At 44.1% G+C, this 23,663-nt stretch overlaps 1 protein-coding gene across 1 annotated transcript in view; it reads right to left on the bottom strand.

The window, feature by feature from the left end:
- The window catches only part of LOC138259247 (cadherin-related family member 4-like), a 329,970-nt gene that overhangs the window by 120,318 nt on the left and 185,989 nt on the right, over window positions 1-23,663 (bottom strand). The window contains exon 13 of the mRNA XM_069206849.1: window positions 1,751-1,895. Within this exon, the coding sequence (XP_069062950.1) occupies window positions 1,751-1,895 (145 nt within the window). The remainder of the gene's footprint in view (window positions 1-1,750; window positions 1,896-23,663) is intronic.

Genomic DNA, 23,663 nt, shown 5'->3' with positions numbered 1-23,663 from the left:
TTTAAATTGCAATAATATACCATTGTGCTATGCGGTAGGGAATTTTTTGTCTGTTGTTGACGAACGGTCAACAGAGCAGAGTTGCCCATTGTATTAATGGTATAGAATGGGAAGATCGAGGATCGTATATTGGGGTATGATAGATATTTTATGTGGAATATGTGTCAACTGGAATTATTAGTCCGATGGCCCCTCCATTGTTTCCCATTTGAAGTTTATTAAAATTGGGACTACTCCGTAACTGGAAGTGATTCTTTGGCTTCCCTCGAGTTACAACTGCACTGTTTGCATAATATAAGAGTATGGTGCACTGTTACCGCTCTGTCTTATACAGGTGGAATTGTATTTTGCACAATGGCAATGTCTATCTTGCCCAACTGCATTTTGCACAGATATAATTGCATTTTGCACTATTGTGGCTCTATTTTGTGCATAAGGAACTGTATTTTGTACAATTACATTGTTTATCTTGCTTACTATATGACTAATTATATATTAACGTGAAATTGATTTTAAGGATGACTGTGTTCCAGCTTGAATTGAGAGCTGGATGGATCCTATTGTTTTGTCTCTTACTGGCTTATTGCTGTGGCTTTATTTTGTCTAAAAGTCATTGTACTCTGTCTGATGATAGCTATAGCCTGTTGAAACGTGATTTATCACATTTTTAGATAAGAAACAGGTTATACAGTAGAGAAAACTTAGTTTATTGGATTTTTAAATGTTTTGTATGAGGAGTGGATGGTGTTTGGATGTTAAAAAAATGTCATGTAAAAATGCAAATGGTTATAGGATGATTGGAGTTTTTTGTGTTTTTTTTTGTAAATCTTTTAATTTGGTTTTCAACAGGTGCATACCATGCCCAGAGAAGCTTTACACATTGATACATCACCATAGCACCAAAATTATAGAAAAATGAGCAACTCGAGGGGAGGGGTTCCAGTAATGACACTAAACAAACTTGACAGGGCCAGGATGTCTGCAATGAGAGATTTGATTGTTTATGTGCAGGAAGGTGTCCCTTCCTGCTCATGAACAATCACTAATGGCAATATGGCACTCCTGAATGCAGCGCACACAGAGGTGCCAAAGCGTCATTTTGAAATGATTGTTTATGTGCAAGAAGAGACACCTTCCCGCATATTATCAAACATGTCTGGCATTTTGCTACACTATGAAGCATATATAGAAAAAGCAAAAAAACGAGGAGCAATAAAAGTATTCCTCCTCCTGTTAGATTTTGGCACTGCCTCAGGTTTACGAAATCTTGTAAATCTGAGGTAGCTTCAAAATGCAATGGGTGCTGCTGAGGCACGCCCACAGCAACACCCATTGCACACACCTTCCACACAAGGGCTGTGTGTGAAGTAGCTGTATTTACAAGGTGGCGTTAAGCCATAAAAAGTGGCTTAACGGCACCTTGTAAATACGGCCTAGGGCATAGCCCCACCGGAGTGTCACTAAAATTGACCCTCCAGTGATGCTAGGGTCTCCTAAATGTGCCCCTCAGTTCGCCCCTAATGCATAATGTTAAATGCAGTGCATGATAGCACTTCATGCAGCGACAATCTTTTGTTTTTCACGCAAAGATTACAATATGGGGAAAATGAAGTTGAGTGAGGAAATTGGGAAATTACGTGAATAAAGAATTATAGCACTGTTACTCGGACACAATGGTGACCGAGTAGGATGTGTCAGCTATTTATAGTAGTTGAGTGTAAGCACACAAAGGGATAAAAGGAGTCCTTACCTCCGACCACTGAATAGCTGAGCACTGTATTGAGGTCTATGTCATTGCACTGCAGTGTCAAAAATGGAGTTTTAGTGCTCCACGTAGAGTAGATTCTGGTTTCATAGAATGGAGGGTTGCATATAGGGGGGTTATCATTGATGTCCTAGAAAAAAAGTAATATTTATGATTACTGGGGAGATTGCACCACATACAGAGGCTTTTGCCATAGTTCAACATGATATATTTACTATTATATTTATTATTAGAATATCAAGGATGTGTCAAGCTGCAACCCTCACCAAATTACTGTTTACGATTTCCACATACTTATACACGGATCATCTCACTAGCTACTTAGGCATCACTGAAGGATGCATGCCCTTATAAAACATAAATTACTCCTAGTTTAGTCTTGTCTCTGGGCAAATAATGGATGGTGTTTTCCAAAACTTTGTCACAGAGACTGTATCTTGAATGTTCACCAGAGATGAAAAGCATGGCTTGGCATCTATATCAAAAATACAAGCAAATCAACTTAATGCCAGCTACAACCATTAAAGACAAAAAACACTTTGCCTTCCCCACTGATTTCAGAAACATGGTCCGAATAAGATTCTGTCAAGGGTAGACTGTTTAAATGTGTTGGGTTCTTCAGTTCAGATCTACCCGGTTGTGTTGATACATTTCACAATGTAGTCACAATTTTGACTACATTTGATTGACATTGGCTCCAACTAACAACATGCATCTTAGCCTGTACCTGTCTATTTAGTGGATCACAGGATCCTTCTATTCAGGAGCAAAACTACCCTATCCATAGTCATACCTTACAAAACAAGGCCAGTCCCTGCCATTCTCGCCAAATGCTTCCTACATTAAGGGCCAGATGTAGGTATGTTGAGTTTTGGGAGTCGCAAAACCTTATGCACAACAGTGTCCCTGACACTGTAGGCAACTGGCAAGGGGGTCACAAATGCCACCTCATGAATATTCATGAGGTGGGTCGCAATATGCGACCCCCTTGAGAATCGCGGCACTCACAGGCATGGTGGCCTGATGGAGACACCAGACCACCATGTCTGTGACTGCTTTTAAATAAAGCAGGTATTTTTTTTTGTAATGCAGCCCGTTTTCCTTAAAGGAAAATGAGATGCATTACAAAACTAAAAAATGACATGTTTTCGTTTAATTTTTTCAGAGCAGGCAGTGGTCCATAGGTCCATAGGTCCATAGGACCACTGCCTGCTCTGGAAAAATGTTTTAAGGTCATTCACAAAGGGGAAGGGTTCCCATGGGGACCCCTTCCCTTTTGCGAATGGGTTACCACCAGTTTGAAATGTGTGCTAACTGCGATTGCTTTGCGACCGCGTTCGCGGTCACAAAGCAATCCTGCATTGCACTGCGACTCGCAATTAGGAAGGGGACACTCCTTCCTAATTGCGACTCGCACACCCGATTTACGATTCGATAACCAGGTTACTGATTCGCAAAACAGGTTTTGTGCATTGTGACGTGCATTTTGCACGTCGCAAACAGCGTTTTTTGCTGTTTGCAACGTGCAAAATGCTTCCTACATCTGGCCCTTGGTTCTCTCTCCCAATCGAGAAAGGCACACCGCTTCCTCTGCCTAACAATGTACCTTCCCTCTCTGATCTAGAGGATCAGAGTCTGACCAGGTGCTAATGTGTCAGCCCTACCTAACTCTCAAGTCAGCCAAACATCTACCCCCAATGTATGGAAACATGAAATGAGCTATTCTTGTAAAATTGATGTTCATATACTGTTAGTCTGCACCCCAATGTAATTTAAGAGTAAGGAATTAAGTAAAAAATTTCCATTATCTGAATCTCTAACCAGTGAGGATTGTAAGGTAAACATCCCTTTATTCATCCTGGTTTGTTCGCACTACAATAAATCTTTAAATAGTGTAAATTAAATAACCATTAGGATTACTATAGTTGACTAAGGGATGGTGGGGGAACACTTTCAAATATTTTACAAAACCTGCAGGCTTCGTACAGAGCCTGTTAATGAATATGTTGAAGAAGCTAGACAATCTGTGCTAGAAGGAGGCTCATTTCACTTTGTTATGAACAGGCAGGTACCAGTGATGTCAATTGACCAAAACACCATATGAAACAAAAGAGACGTCACACACCCTTTAATGCCCTAGTGGCATTAAAGCTCCATTCTATAATCCCCTTTGTTTGGCCTAACCTCTCGCCACCTTTCCTCTCTCCTGGTTCCTGTTTCTATTTCTTCTGTCTCCGTCCTCACGAGTGCTCTGAGATAAGCACACGGTATTGTAAGTACCCCAAAACAGCACAACAACATGTCCTTTTCCGCTGCTATTAGTTTGAAAATATCCAAACAATAACAAGAGGGTGGAGTGAGAACATCTGGATTCAGTGAGAGTCGGCCATTGGTAACACAGAATATATGAATAATTTTTTACAAGCTTTGCCCCAGAGATATTAACTACGAAAAAATCTATGGAATAGTTGTTCTGTTTTACTCCTCTGGTCACATACAGAATACATTTTAAAAACTCTGCTCTGTTTCATCACTTCTCTTTGCACAAATATGTGAACCCGGTGAAAACAAGTTTTGTTCCCGCCATTAAAGTGTTTACCATGTCAGCAGAAGCATCTGAAAACTGAAATGCTATTTGTGGAGTCTTTTTTGCCTTATAACTCATCTAGTCCTACATACAAGTGGTCAGTTAGCACTCTAGATGTAGTAATGGCGCTCTACCACAACCAGGGAGGAAATAGAGACTAACAGGCCTGATTTAGTTTGGTGGACAGTGTACTCCGCCTTACATGTAGCAGACCACCCTGTCTGCCAAACCGATGGCCTACACACTCTGTTTAGAGTCAGGTGGTCTGTCATGTTCCTATTCGCAGTGTCCATGGCGATGGCGCCTGTGGAAACATTGCCCAGTGGTCCCAGAGGTCGGACCATCACTGTAACCACCTCTAACTGACCTCTCTATATAGAGAGTGGACAGCCTGACATACTTTTTTTCCGCACATAAAAGCCTGCGGGTCCTGAAAAAGAATAAATAAACCCCCACAGCTTGGGAGAAAGCTCCCAGAGCAACGGGCCATTACGTCTTTTTTATTTTTTTAAAACAAACAAAATCCAGCTTTGTGAGTTATTTTTTTAAATAAAAAGTTTTGAAAATATTGCATGTAACCTGGCGGCTTCTCAGTAACTCAGAAAGCCTTCAGAGTATCTGCCTTGCTGATTAGCTCTCCTGAAGGCACAGAGATCTTTGTCAGACAGGCAGAGATCTCTAGGTATGTGACATGTAGTCTGCCAGAGCATCAGAGTACATGCCTCCACTGCCCTGGCAGAGTAGACTACCGCCAGCCAAACTCTAAATGAAGCCTTAGTTCTCCTACAAACATGTGGGTAAGCAAACTGACTTTTAGTTGTTTGCAGGAACTGACCACCTAAAGAAGAATCATCCATTTCTAGTATTTAACAGAAAGTGTGGAAAAAAAGAGCTTAATACTGAGTCATTCATAGTTTCTATTTATCTATTGTTTAGCATCAAAGTTATAACAAGGGTATCCAGTATATCTAAAACCCGCTAATACACAGTCAATCTATGGGTTCATCAAACCCTGGATTGACTCTGCATATTCTTATAGTTGTACCTATCCAATGGCCAGTCTGGTCAAATTACACTATTGTTACAATAGAACCATAAAGCATCCGGGACATCTGTGGTTCTTTAATCACAGACTGAATCCTCTCTTCCTTAATAGCAAGATGTGGGCCAATCAAATTCTCTCTAAATCTGGGTCCTCTACAGAATACCTGATAGGGCTATTGGAGACTGCCAGCCCTTCTTCTGGTCTCAGTCTTCTTCCAACTCCACAGTAGAGATGTACAGTGAAGCCTGATTTAGCATTAAACATTTACACTGAGTGCACCTGCCTCCCTGTCAGTCTGATGTCTCAACATTAAAACAATATAAGGAAATGGGTGCCATTGCCCCACTTATAAAGAGTGAACATGGATTGGTATCCTCTGCTGCCCTAGCTGTGGTCCTTCTTCAGCATCTAACCCTCCTATACTTCTCCATATCTAATTCTTCCTGGTTCTGGGTGCTACAAGTGGTGCTCCTATCAATTTTTGTTTAATATAGCTGTTTGTCTAACCCAGTTGTCCAGAGAAAGTGATGTCAATGGCCTGGGTGTTGAAATTAGGATAGGGCAAAATTGATTCATACTAGTAATGGAAAAAGTGGAAATACAAATTCTAGAATGGAAGTATCATCGGACAAAAAACAGCTTTGCTTACGGCTATAATACACCGCATGTGGTAAGGTTACCAACAGACTCCTGACTCACTGGGAATATCAGGCTAAGTTGTTGGACTTTTCCGTGAAGACATACTATTGCACTACTTTAGTTTAATTTTCAGAAAGTATTCAGGCCTTGATTTACTGTGATTTTGCGTCAGGATTGCATCAATTTTGTGACACGCCCGATGCAAATCCTTGTTGGTATTTACAAAGCCACACATAGACACTTTCATTGTTTAGTAAATACAAAGTAACACAATGCAGAGCATAATGCTGCCTTGTGCTACTATGAGTCGGGTAGGCGTTCCATGGGTGGGTTTGGGCCATTCACATGCATCCACTTATGTATTTTGGAGTAAACTCAAATTTACAAAGCCCAAATGGTGCACCTACCCACAGGGGCATAATGAAGGGAAATATCTTTATTTCTCCTTGCTATTTTCTCTTCCTATGTGTACTCCGTTTGGCAGCACAAATAGAGGAATATGCCTCTAAGGATTGTTTTTGTGCAGGAAGGTATCCCTGCATTTGTGCTACACAGCACCTAGTGGTCCAGTATAAGGATAGAGCAGAAATGCTCCATATTTCTGTTCTGTCCACTTCATGCAAGGGGACTTGCTGCACTGCGTTGCATGAAGTAATGTTAAATGTGCTCTTCAATTTGTACACAAAGGACACACATCCACACATATGTCACACCCCAAGTGATATTCATGCACATTGCATCCTAGATGGGAGTGACCCTATGATGGAGCATGTCACCATGTGAGAGTGAGGGTCTCGGTCCTTTTCAGGAAAAGACTGCCTGTGTAACGCCGCGCTCTGACGCGGCGTCTCTTTCTGTCCTCACGGGTGGAACGCGCTACCGATATTCGGAGCGCCGTTCCCCGTGTTTTTTGACTATGCTTTCTGGGAAGCATATATTTTGCTTCCGGACGCGCTACACTTACTTGTAGCCTTTTTTCTTCTTTTGTTGTTGGTGGTGGGTTTTTTGTTGGTCCTTTTGCCTGTCTCTATCCATGTTGTGTCCATCTTGTCTTCTTCGTGTTTTTGTCCCAGCATGCTCTGTTTTTCTTTTATACTACTTCCTTTTTCCTATACTGGTCTATGGGCTTTTCCCAATCCAAGATGGTGTTACTTCCCTTTCCTGTGATGTCACTTCCCTTTTCTCAGTATATAAGTCAGTCAGTCTTGTTCCTCCTTGCGTTGCAAACACTTCCTTCTGGTTGTGCTGTTCGCTCCTGTTCTTTGTTCCTGCTTTTTTGCCTTGGGAGATTTTTGCCTGTTCCTTGTTCCTGCTTTTGCCTTGGGAGATTTTTGCCTGTTCTTTGTTCCTGCTTTTGCCTTGGGAGATTTTTACTTGTTCCTTTTTTCCTGCCTTTTACCCTGAATACTGCCTATTTTTGTTTCCTGTTGTCAAGTCCTGTTTTTTCTTGTTTTCCTTCAGGAGTTCCTGTTAGAGTTTTTTTCCCCAGTGTTGGGGTTTTTTCCCTCTGGGGCTCCTTCTGGAGGGTACGGTCTGCTTTGGCGTAGCCTGTCAAGCGGCACCTTGGCTACTAGAAGGGGTCGCCCTTCTCTGGGAGTATCCAGGACCTGTAGAAGACTTGGTGTATTCGCCAATCCGAAATCCAGAGGTGAGAAGTCCAGCGCAGTACGTGACTGACTGCTAATTACCTATACTGGTAACAAGTGAAACATTTCACTCCCTCCTACATACCACTAGGGTGACAACAGCTTCTATGTATGTTCTAAATATAGAATTATAGATGGGTAACGGTGAATTATGGGGTTTTACAGAGGAACTCTGAGTGACATCAAATAGACAACAAGAGCAAAGCTTGCAGTATGTATGATATCACTCAGAATCCCAAGATGAAATACATCCACATGATTCACTTTTCACTCATCTATAATTTTATGTTCTGTACGTTACACAAAATCATCTGTAACTGCTATCAGCTGCAACACAGGGGCAGAGGAGTAATGTGGGGGCCATACATGACACAGCGCTTCCTTGATTCAGCTGTGAAACAAATACCATACCTGACACCCTGAACCAGACCCCACCATGTTTCCTGCTTTCCTTTCACCTCCTGCATATGTTTTCTGCTTTCAGTCAAAGCAGACAATCACAGCTGCACTTACTGGCTCCCAGAGAGCCCTGTCAGTCTGGCCTGAAGGCCTTCATGATGTAGCAACAGTGGCTAACAAGTTCTGTTATCCACTGTTGCTACATCGTAGCTGTGAGTTGCCAGATTTAGAATCTGGTATAAACAATAGCAACTCTCTACGAGAGACATACTTAGGTAACAGTGAATTATGGGGATGTTTTTCGCCAAGTGGTTCTGAACGACATAAAATAGACAAGAGCGAAGCTCAAGTTGTCTATGATGTCACTGAGAACCCAGCGCTAAAAAACATCCCCGTAATTCTCTTTTTACCCATCTGGAATTTTGTGTTATGTATGGCCCCCCAAATTATGTGCCCCTGCTTTCAGCTACTAAGCTGTAACAGGGGAGTAATGGTGAGTGGCATATATAATATGGCCTCTGTTATGTATCATTGCCCAAAGGTAAAAAAAAAATACCTGACCTGCCAAAGTTCAGCAGCCCCACCACCTTCCCTGCCTTCCTTCTCCCTCCTGCAGCTGTGCTTTCTGATTTCAGTCAAAACAGACAAGCCGCACTGCCATGCAGTGGGTAATGAGTTTTGTTATCAACTTTTGCTAGGTCATAGCAGTGGGTTATGAGATTCAGAAACTGAAGTAAAGGGTAGAGGCTCTCTATGAGAGTCATACATAACTAGGTCAATAAACCTTCAAGGGTCAACATCCCTAGTTTTCAGATTTTTGCTGTATTTTTCAGTAACAATCATCAGGAGGAGGGGGCAACCAAATCTAAAAGCAGCCTGCTAGTGAATTATTGTTCATAACTGATCTACTAAGGCATTACCACAGAATGGGACCAGTGGCACAACAAGGGTGCACCGGACCAACATACAACAGCAAAACTCAGATCCTTCCTTTGGTGACACCCCAATACTTCAGCTGTATGATGACCTCTTTTAACAGATTTTTCACCTTGCATGTTATCGCTCGACATCCTTCCCATGAGCACACTAGTATGCTTCCTCTGTCTGTTCTACACTTGTCAAAGCCATAACCCCCAAAAGAGATGGGAGGGGTGGACCAACACATTCCTGCTACTATTATTTTTACTGGAATAGCACATACTAATAAGTATTTATTTTGCACACCTTAGTAGTTTCTTGATTGCACATCTCTTGCAGCTGCACGACAGAGTTCAACCTCATTTTCGAGGCACACATTTTCTGTACCACCTGGGAAGGTCTATCCCTGACTTCAGACAGCAGAAACAAGAACTGTAAACTATAACATAAATAAAGATGGCAAATAGAGATAAATCGAGATAATGTAGCTATATTATCTACTGAACAATAACATGCTTTATAATCACTTTATTTCCTAAGTGTCAGTGTTGTGGTTATTGCAACCTTCGCTTCTGATTGTGTTATGATATTAGGAACCTCGCGGATGTCTAGTAAACCAGCTTAGTGGGCTATATCACCAGTTGCAGAATCCCCTGCCCGGTCTGCAGGTTATAGTACCAAACCGTACAAGAGATGGCACAGCCTTCTGTGCCTAATAAAAGAATGAAGTAGGAGTACGGAAGTGGGTAAAAGTAGTACGTGGCGCTTGCAATGTTAGGAAGCTGCCTGCATGGGGGAAAGGCACTATATACAGATCCTTGTAACGGAATCCTAGCTGGGCGCTATTGTTTTGGCGGTTCTTTAGCACTTGGCTTCTAACGTGCAACTATTTAGTCACTGTTTAATGTAAAACTAGTAACACAAGAGGGAGTGCATTTTTTCTACTGCACCGTGTGTGACACGTTCACTGAACCAGGGAGAATAATCATCATACATGGCAAAGCAACGCTCACTGTCAGCTTTCTTCACACGCAGCAACAGATGCAACACAGGCAGTTGCAGGACTTATTGCTGTGCTTTATTTGTAAAATAATAAGTGCCGGTGCCCGGAGCGCTGCACAGACACCCGCTATAGCGCTATAAAACGGGAGGGGGCCTGATACCAAGGGTTTGTAGTCCTGAATCCACCTCAGGCTCCTTTGTTTCGCTGCCAGGCCAGGCTGCCTGTCCCCTTATATCACTGTAAAACTTTTCGGCTTTCTTCCTTGGTGACGGATTTTCTGTCTTTCAGCATTGCGTATTTTTCACACTGTCTTGCTTTCGAGAAGTGTCTGATGAGGGGAAATAACTGCCGGTCCCCAAAAATAAGTGCACGTGGCCTCCACCGCCAACCACCAGCTCAGATTAAGCAATGCTTGCGTTTCTTCGGTCACAAGCATAACATAAAACAGCTTCCCTCAAAGCATTGGTACAAATATCGTGTTGGGCAATACGAGGTGCCTCCCTCAAACACAACAACTAAATGGCATTGTAAGTCTGATTCTAGTTCAAGGAACAGAACCAGTATTTGCCTGCCTCACATACCACCAGTATAATTTCTCTCTCTCTCTCTCTCTCACACACACACACACACACACACACTCTCACACACACGCACACTCTCTCTTTCTCTCTCCCACTCTCCCACCCCCCACCGCAATCAAAGTCAAATAGATACACAAACTCTCTCTCCCTCTCCCACCCACCCCCAATCAAAGTGAAATAGATACACAAATACAACAACCGTTCATTATGTGGAGCACTGAGCAACAGTGAATGGTCTCTATGCATATGGCACAAGTACAGCAGCAGTGCAAGCTTAAACTCCCTCACCTATAAAACAGGTTCAGCTCAGGAAGTAGGGGCAAGCTTCACACACTCACGCACATCCAGCTAGAAACAGTGCAAGCTTTCCTCAGAGGAAACAAGGTCAGCACCTGCGACAGCAGTTCAACACACACACACACGCTCTCAAAAACACATTAGGCCGGGCACAGACAGCTTCAGCGAGCAATTCCATCACCAACAGAGCAGATACAAAATACACAGCAGCATTGCAGTGGCCCAAAAAAGGTGCCCAGGTAAAAGGCAAATCGCAGTGCTACCAGTTTCCCTTATAAATAGGACTTGCACAAGATAGGCAGCATTAGTGCAACCTTCCCCAACACACCGCCTCATCCTGTCTTGGTGGCAACAGTCTGCGGTACATTGTGTATATCAGGGTTTATACATTATACGTTTGAACTGTGCAATGACATAACATTTCACTTTTTAGTAAGTACATTAGATTTCACACATTGGTGTTTATTAAGTGTGTGGCGGGCTGTACTCTATACTGCCAGGGTGGGGGAGGCATGTGCCCTGCTTCTTTGGTGAACTACAGTCCATCATATTTAAAGATATCTGCCCTTCGGTAGAGATCTCTTTACCTTCAGAGAAACCTTTGCAATGGCAGCTCTTCTGAAAGCACTGTAAGTTTACAGAGAGGCCGCCATGTTTCAGGCAGCCGCTCTGTAAACATTTTTGTTTTTCAAAAGCAAACTTCCAATTTTTTTTTTTTTTTTTTTTTTTAACAAAAACTGAAGAAAAAAAAAATTTGCCCCAACACCCTATGAGCTTTTTACTACAGTCTGAGGACATCATTTTACATTTGTTTTTTGTTGGAACGGCGGAGAATTTCCTGGCATCCATGAACAACAAAAAAATGTTTTATAACATTCGCTCTAACTTGGGGAAGATGGAATCAGGTACTTATACCAAAGCTCAAATGTTCATTGATCCAGAGGATCCAATGGGAGCTCTCAATTTGCCTGCCTCTCGCATAGAGCAGCTGGTTTGTTTGTTTGGCGTACTGGGTATACCACATGTATGTGGCAGATTGCCCTGTCCACTAAACTCTAAACACTCATAATTGCATAGTTTAGGCACAGAGAGATTAGAAGATTTGCTTAGAATTATATGATTGTGAGATAAATGCCGTACCCCAGAGTGAAACCCAGATCCCCAGGTTTCCATGTCAGTTGTTTAACCCTAGAAACACCTCATCCTCAGCTCTTTTTTTTGTTAATCTGTGTATAGCCCTTCATAGCCCAGTGAGTCTCATAGAGATTGCTAGACCAGACATCTTGGTGTAGTATTCCCCCAAACTGTTTGCCTTCACTCCTTCTGTTTGCTGAATTAGCTTTTCTTGGCTTTAGGGCTCTGTGTGCTTTACCACTGCTAACTAGTACTAAGTTTCTTATCCTCTCTCCTTTAAAAATGGTAAAATTGGATTACATATAATTGGTATGTTTAATGTGCCCTAAATCCCTAGTAAATAATACCACATGTACCCAGGGCATATAACTTAAATACTACTAGTGGGCCTGCAACAATCATTGTGCCACCAACTAAAGTAGCCTTTAAAAACATATCTCAGGGCTGCCTCTGCAGCCTTTAGCACAGTTTTCAACTGCCATTTCAACCTGACAAAATAAACCTTTTGCCAGGCCTAGACCTTCCTTTTTAGTATTTATTAGTCACTCCTAAGGTAAGCCCTAAAGGCTCACAGGACAGGGTACACTGTGTTTAAGTAAGCAGGACATGTGTACTTACGTTTTACATGTCCAACTGTGAAAGATTCCAAAAGTAATTTTTTCACTGTTGTGAAGCCTCCCTCTCCCATTGACTAACATTGGGTTAACTTATTACACCTTATTACATTTAATAAGTGCTAATTTTGGATTAGGAGCAGATATAGATATGCTGTTACTCAACTGAATTGTAATTTAAAATCCTCTTTAACTGTGACGTTAGATTTCAAGTTACAATTCTGAAAATGGCACTTCCAGAAAGTTGCTATTTTCTTGTCCAAACCATCTTTGTCTTCTGCCAGTGCCCTGGGACACATGCCTGAGAATGGCCCTGCTGCTGGGGTTTGTGTATTCCTTCCAAACACTGACACAAAGGATGCTTAGGTGTGGACAGGATGGGCCATCCTAGCAGAGTGAGTGTCAAAAGGATGTAACCAGCCCTACTTACACTTAAAAGGGATTGCCTCCTGCACACACACAAAGGAATCTGACACCAGGCCTGCCGTGCTTTTGTCACCCCCAGACTTCTTGGTGACTTGACAGGAGAAGGGAATAACTCTCCAGACCCAGATGCAGGGGTAGAATAGGAAGTCCACCTACACGAAGGCTGGCACCAGGTATACATATTGGACCTCCAGAGCCACGTCCTAGCTGACCTGCTGCAATTGGACCTGCTTGAGCCCTGCTGCTGGCCTCTGCTGGAGTGAGTCCTGATCATCTAGTGCGTCCCCTAAGTCCTGGACCTTGGCTGGCTTCATAGTGTACTCCTCCTGGCGCAACTGAAGGTCTCACCTGAGTCGACGTATCGCAATGCAACCCGATGCAGGACCTCATCTACTCCGTCCCCTAAGTCCTGGACCCTTGGCTGGTATCACAGTGTACTCCTCCTGGCGCAACTGAAGGTCTCACCTGAGCTGACATAGTGCAATGCAACCCGATGCAGGACCTTGAATCACAGCACCTCTCAGCTCTTGGTCGGCGGCCTCATCAGAAACAACGCAGGGTGGTGCTTCAGACCGCTGAGCACTTTCTAGAACTTCATGTGGCTGGCATTAAGTTTTTCTGCCATGGATTGGAAGATTTTGGTAGGAGAAGTAGTGAGACAGTGCAAGGTTTTATGATAAGCGACCAGGGAATCACAAATGTTCTGAACAGTGCTATTCAAAGTGCTATTCCCTCCTCATGGTTAATGGCAATAATTGTCCCGATCTTCAAAAAGGGTAATAGGCTTGACCCTTTCTGCTACAGACCCATCTCTTTAATAGACTCCACGGCAAAGATACTGGGGAGTGTCATTCTGACAAACATTTTATCGCCAATTCAATATGGGTTTAGGCCTGGATTAGGCACAGTGGATCAGGCCCTACATTTACATCTTATCCTCAGTAAATATGTTATTGCCAAAAGGGAACCTATCCACTTAGCATTTATAGATCTGTCCAGTGCATTTTATATGGTGAATAGAGCAAAACTGTGGGACATAATGGATACAATGGGGATTGAGCAAGATTTGCTGGATTTGATCAAACGTTTATACTCTGACCTCTCTATTTTAATTCAGTTTGGACAACATGGTGAAAGGTCTCATCCCCTTGCTTCCAATCGAGGTGTTAGACAGGGCTGCACACTGGCACCTTTTTTGTTTCTATTGTACATAAACGGCTTGTATAATTGTTTGGTCCAAAATGGTAAGGATTTCCCAAGGATGAGTTTTAGACAATTGCCAATTTTATATGCCGATGATGCTGTTTTAATTGCCCGCACGGCCAATGGTCTACAGACCCTCCTGGATCTTTTTTTAACACATACACGAGAGCTTGATTTGAAAGTCAAGTTTAAAAAATCACACGTTATGACCTGCAGTCCTAAAAACACTTGCACCAAATGTTTTAGAATGGGGGGGAACACCTTGACAAAGGTAAAATACTTTTGCTATCTAGGTCTGTATCTAAGTTCCACTCTGTCTTGGAAATTCCATTTGAATTTTAAATTCCAACACCTGGCAAGAAATGTTGAGGCAATCTTTCGTTTTGCCCGCAGATTAGGGCATAGACCGGTCCACCAGATCATCATGCTCTACAACTCTAAATGTGTTTCGGCAGCGACTTACGGGGGTGGCCTTTGGGGATATACCAGTCCAAGCATTCTACAGCTTGCAGAGAATAAATTCCTTAATCGGTTACTTATGGTACCTAAGAACATAGCGAACATTCTATGCCATGAGGAACTGGGAATCCGCTACATTACAGATTTGATAGATATTGCCCCACTTTTGCTATGGATAAAAGTATGGTCAAACCCGGCAGCTACTTTAACACACGATTGCGTAAAAGACTGTATTTCATTAACAAACTGTAACAAAATTCCATGGCTAAATTTTGTTCACAATGGCTTCCGAAACTTGGACTTGGAGTATATGTATTTTAAACCAGAGCTCCTGCCAGCCAATGCGAAAGAAATTGTTAAACTTCGACATAAAGAGCATGTTATGAATCTTAGATACCAAGTGGCAGAGAAATTGAGTTCTTTTCATTCATACATGCAAATTATATCATCAGACTTGTTAGAACCTTATTTTGTTTGGTTCCGACCCCTTCTTTATACTCTTTACTCGTACTTTTTAGATTCAATATGATTCATTTTAGAGTGGCCTTCCCGATAAAATGCGTGTGGGAAAAAACACTACCGCCATCCCCTTGCGATAATTTTTCGAAACAAAGTACTTGCCACTTTATTTTATTCTGTAAACTTTACTCAGTTCCCAGGAAATCCTTTCTATTACCCATTTTGCGTAACTTGCACACTTCTTCCTACAAAGAAGGATTGACTGGCATCCAAAGTCTCTCATCCAAACAAATGTACATTTCTATTCTTAGTTTTATTAAATCCGCTATCACCATTAGAAACCGATATGAACTGGTAATGTGATTATTTATTAAGAGAAACTAGGCATTGTCTTATTACTATATTGTCTTATTATTATATATGCTTTTATAAGTATTTATTATCTTATACTGTTTTAGTAAGCTGGGGCGGTAAGCTTAGATTTAATAGATTTGCTTTTGATGTATGCAATAAGTACTGTATTTGTTTTTTATTTTTTTATTTTTTTATTAAAGGTAAAAGCAGTACAACTATATAGTGAATATTTTCACAATTTTTCCTTTTTCACATTAAATATTTCTGTAATGGGTACATACACGAATGCAATCTAACGACAATTTCTAGCCTATTAAATGTGACATCATAAGCACATTTGTGATGGTAGTCTTGCAGCAGAGGAGCGATGAATAGGGGTGTCTTATGGGTTAAGAGTGGTGAAAGATAAAGAGAAAAGGGGGGAGAAAGGGGGGAGATGAGGAGGGTTAGAGGAGGGAGAGGGGTTGCTGAGTGTGAAGACTATTGGATGTATAGGAGAAGAGGGGTTTATTGTCCCCGTGTCAGTCGTTATGCTCCGTCAGTCGTGGCTTCTCTCTCGAGGACGATCGGTTTTAAGGTTTGAGCTCCCTTTTTTTTTTTTGATATAGGATGGCATGAGGGTAAGGGTTCTTGCCTCTATTGGGGATTGGTGCTGAGAAGCGACTGCATAGGAGATGGGGTGGTGTGGCCATCCGTAGCGGACTGTTCATTATTACAAAGTCTTATTTTAAGTTGTACGTTCTTTTTGCGTATTTTGGTGTTCTGGAATAGGTTATATGGGGGGACCGGGAGAAGATGTTTGCTTGCTCGATCCTGAGTCTAATGTGGTTATCTAAGTGGGGCAGCTGGGAAGTGAAAAAAGAGAGGGGAGAGAGTGGGGCGAACTGTCATATAGGAGAGGGAAAGAATAGAGGAGGGAGGTGTGAGGGAGTGAGCGCTATAGGTTATAAGGGCGGATCATTATTTCTCTCAAACCTTTGGTCATCGGCCCTCCGCCAGCTGTTTTATGACTTTGTCAAAAATGGATGCCAGACTTCCTCAAATTGTTCTGTTTGGTCCTGTAAATTATAAATCACCCGTTCATGGGTGGCTGTTTGATACATGGCAGTCATCCATTCTGTCGGCGTGGGGGCAGTGCTAGCCCTCTAGTGCCGGAGTACACATATTTTGGCCATGGCAAATGCGGTGTGTAGTAACCTTTTTTGGATACGTGTTAGGGAGGGGAATAGGCGTATATCATGTAGGAGAATAAGTGATGGAGGAGTCGGGTTTGGGATCTGGATAATATCCAGCAGGGTATGACGTACTGCATCCCATAAGGGCTGAATCGTCGGACAGTGACATAGGATGTGGAGTAAGTCGCAATGGGGTTCTATGCATCTCCAGCACTTTGCATGTGTTAGCAATCCAGCCCTAAAAAGTTTGACGGGGGTCCAGTACCAATCTTGTAGAACTTTAAATAGGCAGAATTTTAGACGGGCTTCGCGTACTCCCCTATCAAGGGCTTCTAGTATGTCTGACCATTCTTCTTCTGTGTAGGTTAACCCTAGTCTATCCTGCCATTTTAACCGTAAACGTTCAAGGAGGGGTTGCGAGTAGAGATGGTTTGTTAGTTCGGCGTAAAGGCCCGCCATAACGCCTTTGTGTCAGACCCATTTCTGAAGATAAGTAACAATAGGTGAGATTTTACACGTCCATTGGGGAGCCCCTAGTGAGCTGAGCATACAATGTTTGAGCTGCAGGTATATCCATTCTTGATTACTATGGATACCAAACTCTTCCTGGAGAGAAGCGAAAGTTCTTAGGTTATTTCCATCTATTATATGGGATATGTTATGGATTCCTGCCTCAGTCCATTGGGGCCACGAGAGGGGTCTCCCTCCTATTTTTATGTTTTTATTCCCCGCTATAGGGGCCTGGGCGTGTAGAGAGGGATGTATGTCCAGCAGGCGATGGGCTCTGCACCATGCTGTGTCGGTAGCTTTGAGGATGGGGTTAGGCGGGGAGGGATCGTCGGTGTATACCCCTCCCATCGTGTGCTGCCCTCTTAGGAGTCTCTCTGTGACCACCCATTGTGGTGGGTCCGGCGTGTTTGGGAGAGTGTATGCTAACTGTGAGAGTTGTAAAGCTAGTGAGTGTTGTTCTATTGAAGGTAGGCCTAAACCTCCATAGGGGCGTCGGGCTAGGATAGTTGCCGGCTTCAATCTCGGGCGGAGGGAGCCCCACGCAAAGGCCCTCATAGATGCGTCAATCGAACGAAGTATCGGGAGGGGTACCTGTAGGGGGAGCATGCCCAAGACGTATGTAAAGCATGGTAATGTAGTCATTCTAACTGCTTGAGTCCTTCCCCACATCGACAGGACCAGTAATGACCATTTAGCAAAATCCAGTTTCATTTTTGATATAAGGGGATCTAGGTTATCTCTAACTATATGTTCCAGGCCTCGGTTGATATACGTTCCTAGGTATTTAAGGCGAGTCGGCGTCCATTGGAATGGCAGACCATGCACTGCTGCTCTTGTTGTCATGCGGGATAGAGGCAGTGCTTCACTTTTGTCCCAGTTTACCCGGTATCCAGATATTGGCGCAAATTTCTCTGTGGTGGAAAGCAGTGTGGGTAAGGATGTTTCTAGGTCAGTCAGGGTTAGTAGGATGTCGTCTGCGTAGAGATAGATTTTAGATAAGCCCCCGGTTATTTGGATACCTTTTATCTGTTGGGAGTTCCGTATAGTAGCTGCCGAGGGTTCCATGGCTAGTAGGAATAGGAGTGGTGACAGGGGGCAGCCCTGACGAGTGCCTCTTCCTATGGGGAAGGGGTCTGATAGGAAACCTCCACAGTTAACCTGTGCTGAAGGGTGGTCATATAATAAGCGGACTTTAGAGATGAATTGTTCTCCTAGGCCAAAGTGTTTCATGGTGGCGAATAAATAGGGCCATTCGATGCGGTCGAATGCTTTCTCTGCGTCTAGGGATAATGCAAGGGCTTCGTTGGGTATATTTAGAGCTTCCAGTAGTGTATGATATAGAGTACGCATATGGTTTCTGGAGGAGCGGCCGGGTACGAACCCCACTTGGGTGTTATGGATCAAAGATGGTATCACTTTACGCAGGCGTGCTGCTAGAATGCTAGCTAGGAGTTTGACGTCTCCATTCAAGAGGGAAATGGGGCGATAGCTGCCACAAAGAAGGGGGTCTTTCCCTGGTTTAGGTAGTACGACAATTGTGGCCCTGTTGGATAAGGCTCCTAGGGAGCCTTCCTGGCATGCTTCGGTTAGTGCTCCATGGACTGCGTTGATTGCCTCTTCTCCGGCCCACTTATAGAATTCTGCAGGGAATCCGTCCTCTCCTGGAGATTTGTGATAGGGGAGGTTTGTTACAACTTGTGTTATCTCCTCTCTGCTTATATCACCGTCTAAGAGGGTTCTGCCTGCTTCCGACAAGCGGGGTAGATTGGCCGTCCTAAGAAATGTCTCTGTGTCTGATCGGACATCGTTTCCGGCGTGTAAAGGTGCCGGTAGTATTTAGCAAATTCGTTCACGATATCTTGTGGGCGAGTTAGCACTGCCCACGATGGGGATGGTATGGCCGAAATGGCGGAAGCTGCCTCTCTTTGTTGGAGCTGGGCCGCTAGGAGGCGTCCTGCTTTCTCTACTTGTTCGTAATGACGGTCTTGCAGTTTTTGTAGTGCGAATTCTGCCTGGGACGTGAAGAGTTCATTGTGTGCCATTCTGGCTTGTTCTAAGGAGCGGCGTAGTCTAGGGGACGGTTGGGTAGTGTACTGTTTAGTGAGATTCTGGATTGTGGTCTTCAGAATGGTTTGACGGGCAATTCTGTCTTTGTTGGCCAATGCTGCGTCTCGCATCATATTGCCTCTCAGTGTCGCCTTTGCAGCTGCCCACAAGATCCTTTTGGAGGTCACTGTATCTTTGTTCTCTGACATATATGTAGATACGTGTGCTCTTAATTGTTCCTTCCCTTGGGGGGAGCGATATCTACGCATGGCCAGGCACCACGGTTTTCGGCCCGGAGGGGACAAGCCTATCTGAATCAGAGTTAGTACTGGGGAGTGGTCTGAAAGGCCACTGTCTAAAATACTGGAATCCAGCACTCTGGGGATTACAGTGTGTGACACCAGAAAATAGTCCAGGCGTGATTGGGTGCCGTGGACGGCCGATAAAAAAGTGTATTCCTTGTCTTTCGGGTGTTGTATTCTCCAACAGTCCACTAATCCGACGTCCGTCGTTATGTCTGTCAGGAGAGCTCTATCATGGTTGTTGCCTATGTCAATGGGACCTGTCCTATCCAGTATTGCGTCTTGGGCTAGGTTCCAGTCTCCCCCGATTATATACCGGGCTGTCCCGATTTCTGTCAAAATGCGATTTAGTTGTAGGAAAAATGTGCGTTTTGAACATGTTGGTGCATAGACGGAGCCCACGCATAAGAAAGTGTTCCCTATTTTTAGTTTTATCGAATGTGTATCTTCCTTCTGTGTCGCTCCATGTTTTAATGATTGTAATCAGGAGAGATTTTCGTATTAATATCGCCACCCCGCACCTGCGAGGTGTACTGCTCCTAGGTTCTTGGTTCGCCTGGCAGCAGCTATGAACGACCCTCCCTACCCAGTCCCGTTCAAGTTTGTCGGATTCTAAAGTATCAAGGTGGGTCTCCTGTATTAAGGCAATGTCTGCTTTTTTGGATTGAAGGTAAGATAATATTTTTTTCCGTTTAACATAGCTCGTCATGCCGTGTACGTTCCATGTGAGGATACGTAGTGGCCGTATCCCTTGGAGAGTTCTTCTCGGCATCGTTGGACAGGTGTACCAGGTCACGCTTATTTCAGTGTCAACCTTAGCAGGGGAGGGGAGTGGGAAATGTCACCTAACTCTTTTGTTCAAATAAGAGTTGTGTTTGTTATGATACAATGGGTTGTGGGAGGAGGAGGTGCAGCTGGCGGGGGTCAGAAATGCACTCTATGGAAGAGGAAATGAGAGAAAAGGTAAAGGTTGGAGGGGGGGGGAAGAGGCGAAATATGTAGGAGAAGAGGGAAATAGAAAGAAGGGGAAGAGAGAAGAAAAGAAAAGAGAAAAGAAAGGAAGGAAAGGCTGGAGGCCTTGCCTCCTTAACTTAGTTCTGTAGACGGCGGGTCCGATTCCTCTCGGGGCTCACGTGTCGACGGGATGGTCCCTATCGGGGGACGGAGGGGAGCGCCGGGATGGGGAGGGCAATTGACAGTCGGTTGTCCGCCTGTTAATCACAATGGGGTGCGTAGGGATCTTAGCTGTGTATTGAGGGTCAGGGGGCAAGTCTAACGCATGTTGCCGTTGGGTTGTGATGGTTGTCATGTTATGTTTGATCGTTTATATGACTAGGATATGTGGTATTGGGGGTAAGGAGAGTGGAAGGGTAGTGAGTTATCTTGTGGCTAGGTAGTATTGCCGTAGGTTGCGGTTATTTGTTTGTGAGGGGTGGCAGCCGGCTGGAGGGGAGGAGGAAGGGATGGACGGGAAAAGTTTGTGCAGAGTGGGGCTTGGTGCATATTACATGATTTCTGATGTTTCTGGAAATAAGGGGAGGTGAGGGTGTACATGAATGGTGTAATGGGGGGGGAGGGGTCCTGCGGTGGTGTTGTCAGACGAGGATCAGGTTTACAGAGGGGAGAGGGTATTCAATTAGGAAGATTTGGGTGGGGGGGAGTGGGAGCAGCAAGGGTGGGGGGTGGGTGGAGTTATGTAGCGTTAGTACCTTTGTGGATAGAGGTGCAGAGAGCTTCAGGTACACAGTTTACCCCGGGTCCCTCTCCCTCGCCCCAACATCACATTTTTACCTGCTTCAACATTTTTATAACCTATTGATTCTTATTAACCTTACACATCCTTGTGGCTATTTTTACTTTGTTATGATATGAGCTGTGGATCTGAGTATCGGTCTATGTGTGTGTCGTGCGGTGGGCAGTGAATGCAGCGTAGTTCCGTGGCGTGCGAGAGCATTGTGTGGCCTGCCTCCTTGCTGAAGTCCTATCAGGTATTATTACTTCATAATACTGTTATGGGATGTATGATAAACGGGTGCCGACCGTTTAGTAGTGTGGTGCTTATTGCCCTTATAGTCGTTCTTTCTAGAAGGGGTTCGTAGGCGTTCGTGGTGAATGATCTGTGAGCGATTGAGTGCATCCTGGATGGGGGGGTATGTACCTTATATGCGTTGCGATACTTTGATGCAAGGGATCCCTTGTAGTTGTACTATGCTATTTTGCGTCTTTTTGTTGTGTGGGTTTGGTGTGTGGTGCTAACAGGTCTATTGATGTTCAATGGGTCGTGTTATGTTACATGTGTCTCGAGGGATAAATTAGAATATCCTTTTATATCCCAGTCGCGGTCCCGTAGGTCCTGGTCTAGGTTCTTATGGGGTCCGGGAGAAGGAGAGAGAGTCTAGTCCTTACGTAGGTATGTGTGTTCTTGTCATACACCCAGGGCGAGTAACAGTTTTTACCCATTGTAAGACCTTATACCGGGTTACAGTGTTTGTGTGCTTTAGGAATGTCAAGTGTAGATGACTATATTAACGATCATAAGCAATTATTAACAATTATAAAGAAGGCACACATTTGTATGAACTAATTGGGTACTCATCCGTCTCCAAGTTCAGGAGCTTCTACGATTGTCTTGGTTTAGGTAAATGTCTTTTTTGTGTGTGGGATAATGTCTTCTTCTCAGGGGGGCATAGTCGTTGGTTTCAATGGAGAGCGAGATTTGTCCCTTTCCGACAGCTGGGTGTGAGTTACCACTGCGTCCAATACTTGGCCCCTGTCATCATGAGATCTGACCATTCTCTCTATGTCTCTGCCTCTTTGCCCGACTCCAGTGTCACATTGGGCTGTGTCCGTCTTTTCCTGTCCCTGGGGTAGGTTTCCTTCATTGTCGCCTCCGTTGTCATGTGAGCCGCTTGTGCTGGTAGAGTCCATTGATTGGGGTTGGAAGGAGTCTAGGAATAGTTGCAGTTCTTCGGGGTTGTAGAAATCCTTAGACGCTCAGTTTTTAGTGACCTACATTCTTGCGGGATCGAAGAGGCCGTATTTTATCTCCAATTGGCGCAGTCGGGGTCGTAGGGCTAGGAAGGCCTTTCTGCGGTCATTTGTTTCCTTAGAGTAGTCGGCGGTTATGCGGATGTCATATTGATCCTGTTGGAAGTGTCCGTGTTTGCGTGCCGCTTGAAGTATTTGACGAGTCTGGTTGTGCCGTAGTAAGCACGCAATGATTGGTCGAGGTCTTGAGGAGTTGCCGGGGCGCATTGGTCCTACTCGGTACGCCCGTTGAAATTCTATCGGAGGGTCAAAGTCCAATGAGGTCAGTTTTGGAAGGATAGATCTCAGGAAGGATTGCACGTCCACGCCTTCTTCATTTTCCGGTATCCCATGTAGACGTATGTTATCTCTCCGGCTCCTATCTTCCATGTCCGTTAGCTTACTCCTCAGATAGAGGAGGTCTTGGTCTCGGTCCCGGGACATGGTGGTCTGTGCCTCTACCAATCCCATTCGTTGTTCCAGTCCGGTCACTCTGGATTGAAAGCCTGCGATTTCAGCTCGCATGGATTTAGTCTCTAGCGTTAGTGAAGTTATAGAGGCGTCCATCCCCTCTATGCGGCGACTGACAGTGGTGATTTCCTGTAATATCCTATCCATTGTTGTGGAGTGGCTCTTTTCTGCCATTGTGGTGGATTCAGTTGGAGGTGGTGATGTTTGGGGGTTGGTTGAGGTAGAGGCTAAGCGTTTGTGTTGGAGTCCGAGAATAATAACTGTCGTGCGGGTTTACTGGCGGATTTTTGATTCAGTTTGTTACCGGGCATAGTGTACTGTTCTCCCTCCTCTAAGTCCAATTGGGGCATGGGCTTTTCTTTGGCCGTTGATTCTTGCTTCTATTCTATCACTTCCTTTTTATTCCCCTTTTTTTCTCCCCCCCCCTTTTCCTTGCCCTCCTCTAGGCGATTTATTTTATTTGTGGTTCTTCGTTTTCTTCCGTTGCCTTTTCACCCTTTAACTGCTGTGCCAAAGTTCAGTGATCTGGCTTTGTTTTCGGTTACATCCTTGTCGGTTCCGCTATGGTAGAACTGGTGTGGGGATTGTCACAGTCCAGAGTAT

The sequence above is a fragment of the Pleurodeles waltl genome, chromosome 9 (assembly GCF_031143425.1).
Source record: "Pleurodeles waltl isolate 20211129_DDA chromosome 9, aPleWal1.hap1.20221129, whole genome shotgun sequence".
In the NCBI taxonomy this organism is placed as follows: domain Eukaryota; kingdom Metazoa; phylum Chordata; class Amphibia; order Caudata; family Salamandridae; genus Pleurodeles; species Pleurodeles waltl.
The sequence above is the reverse complement of the archived record's forward strand: the minus strand, read 5'-3'. Positions and strand labels throughout refer to the sequence as shown.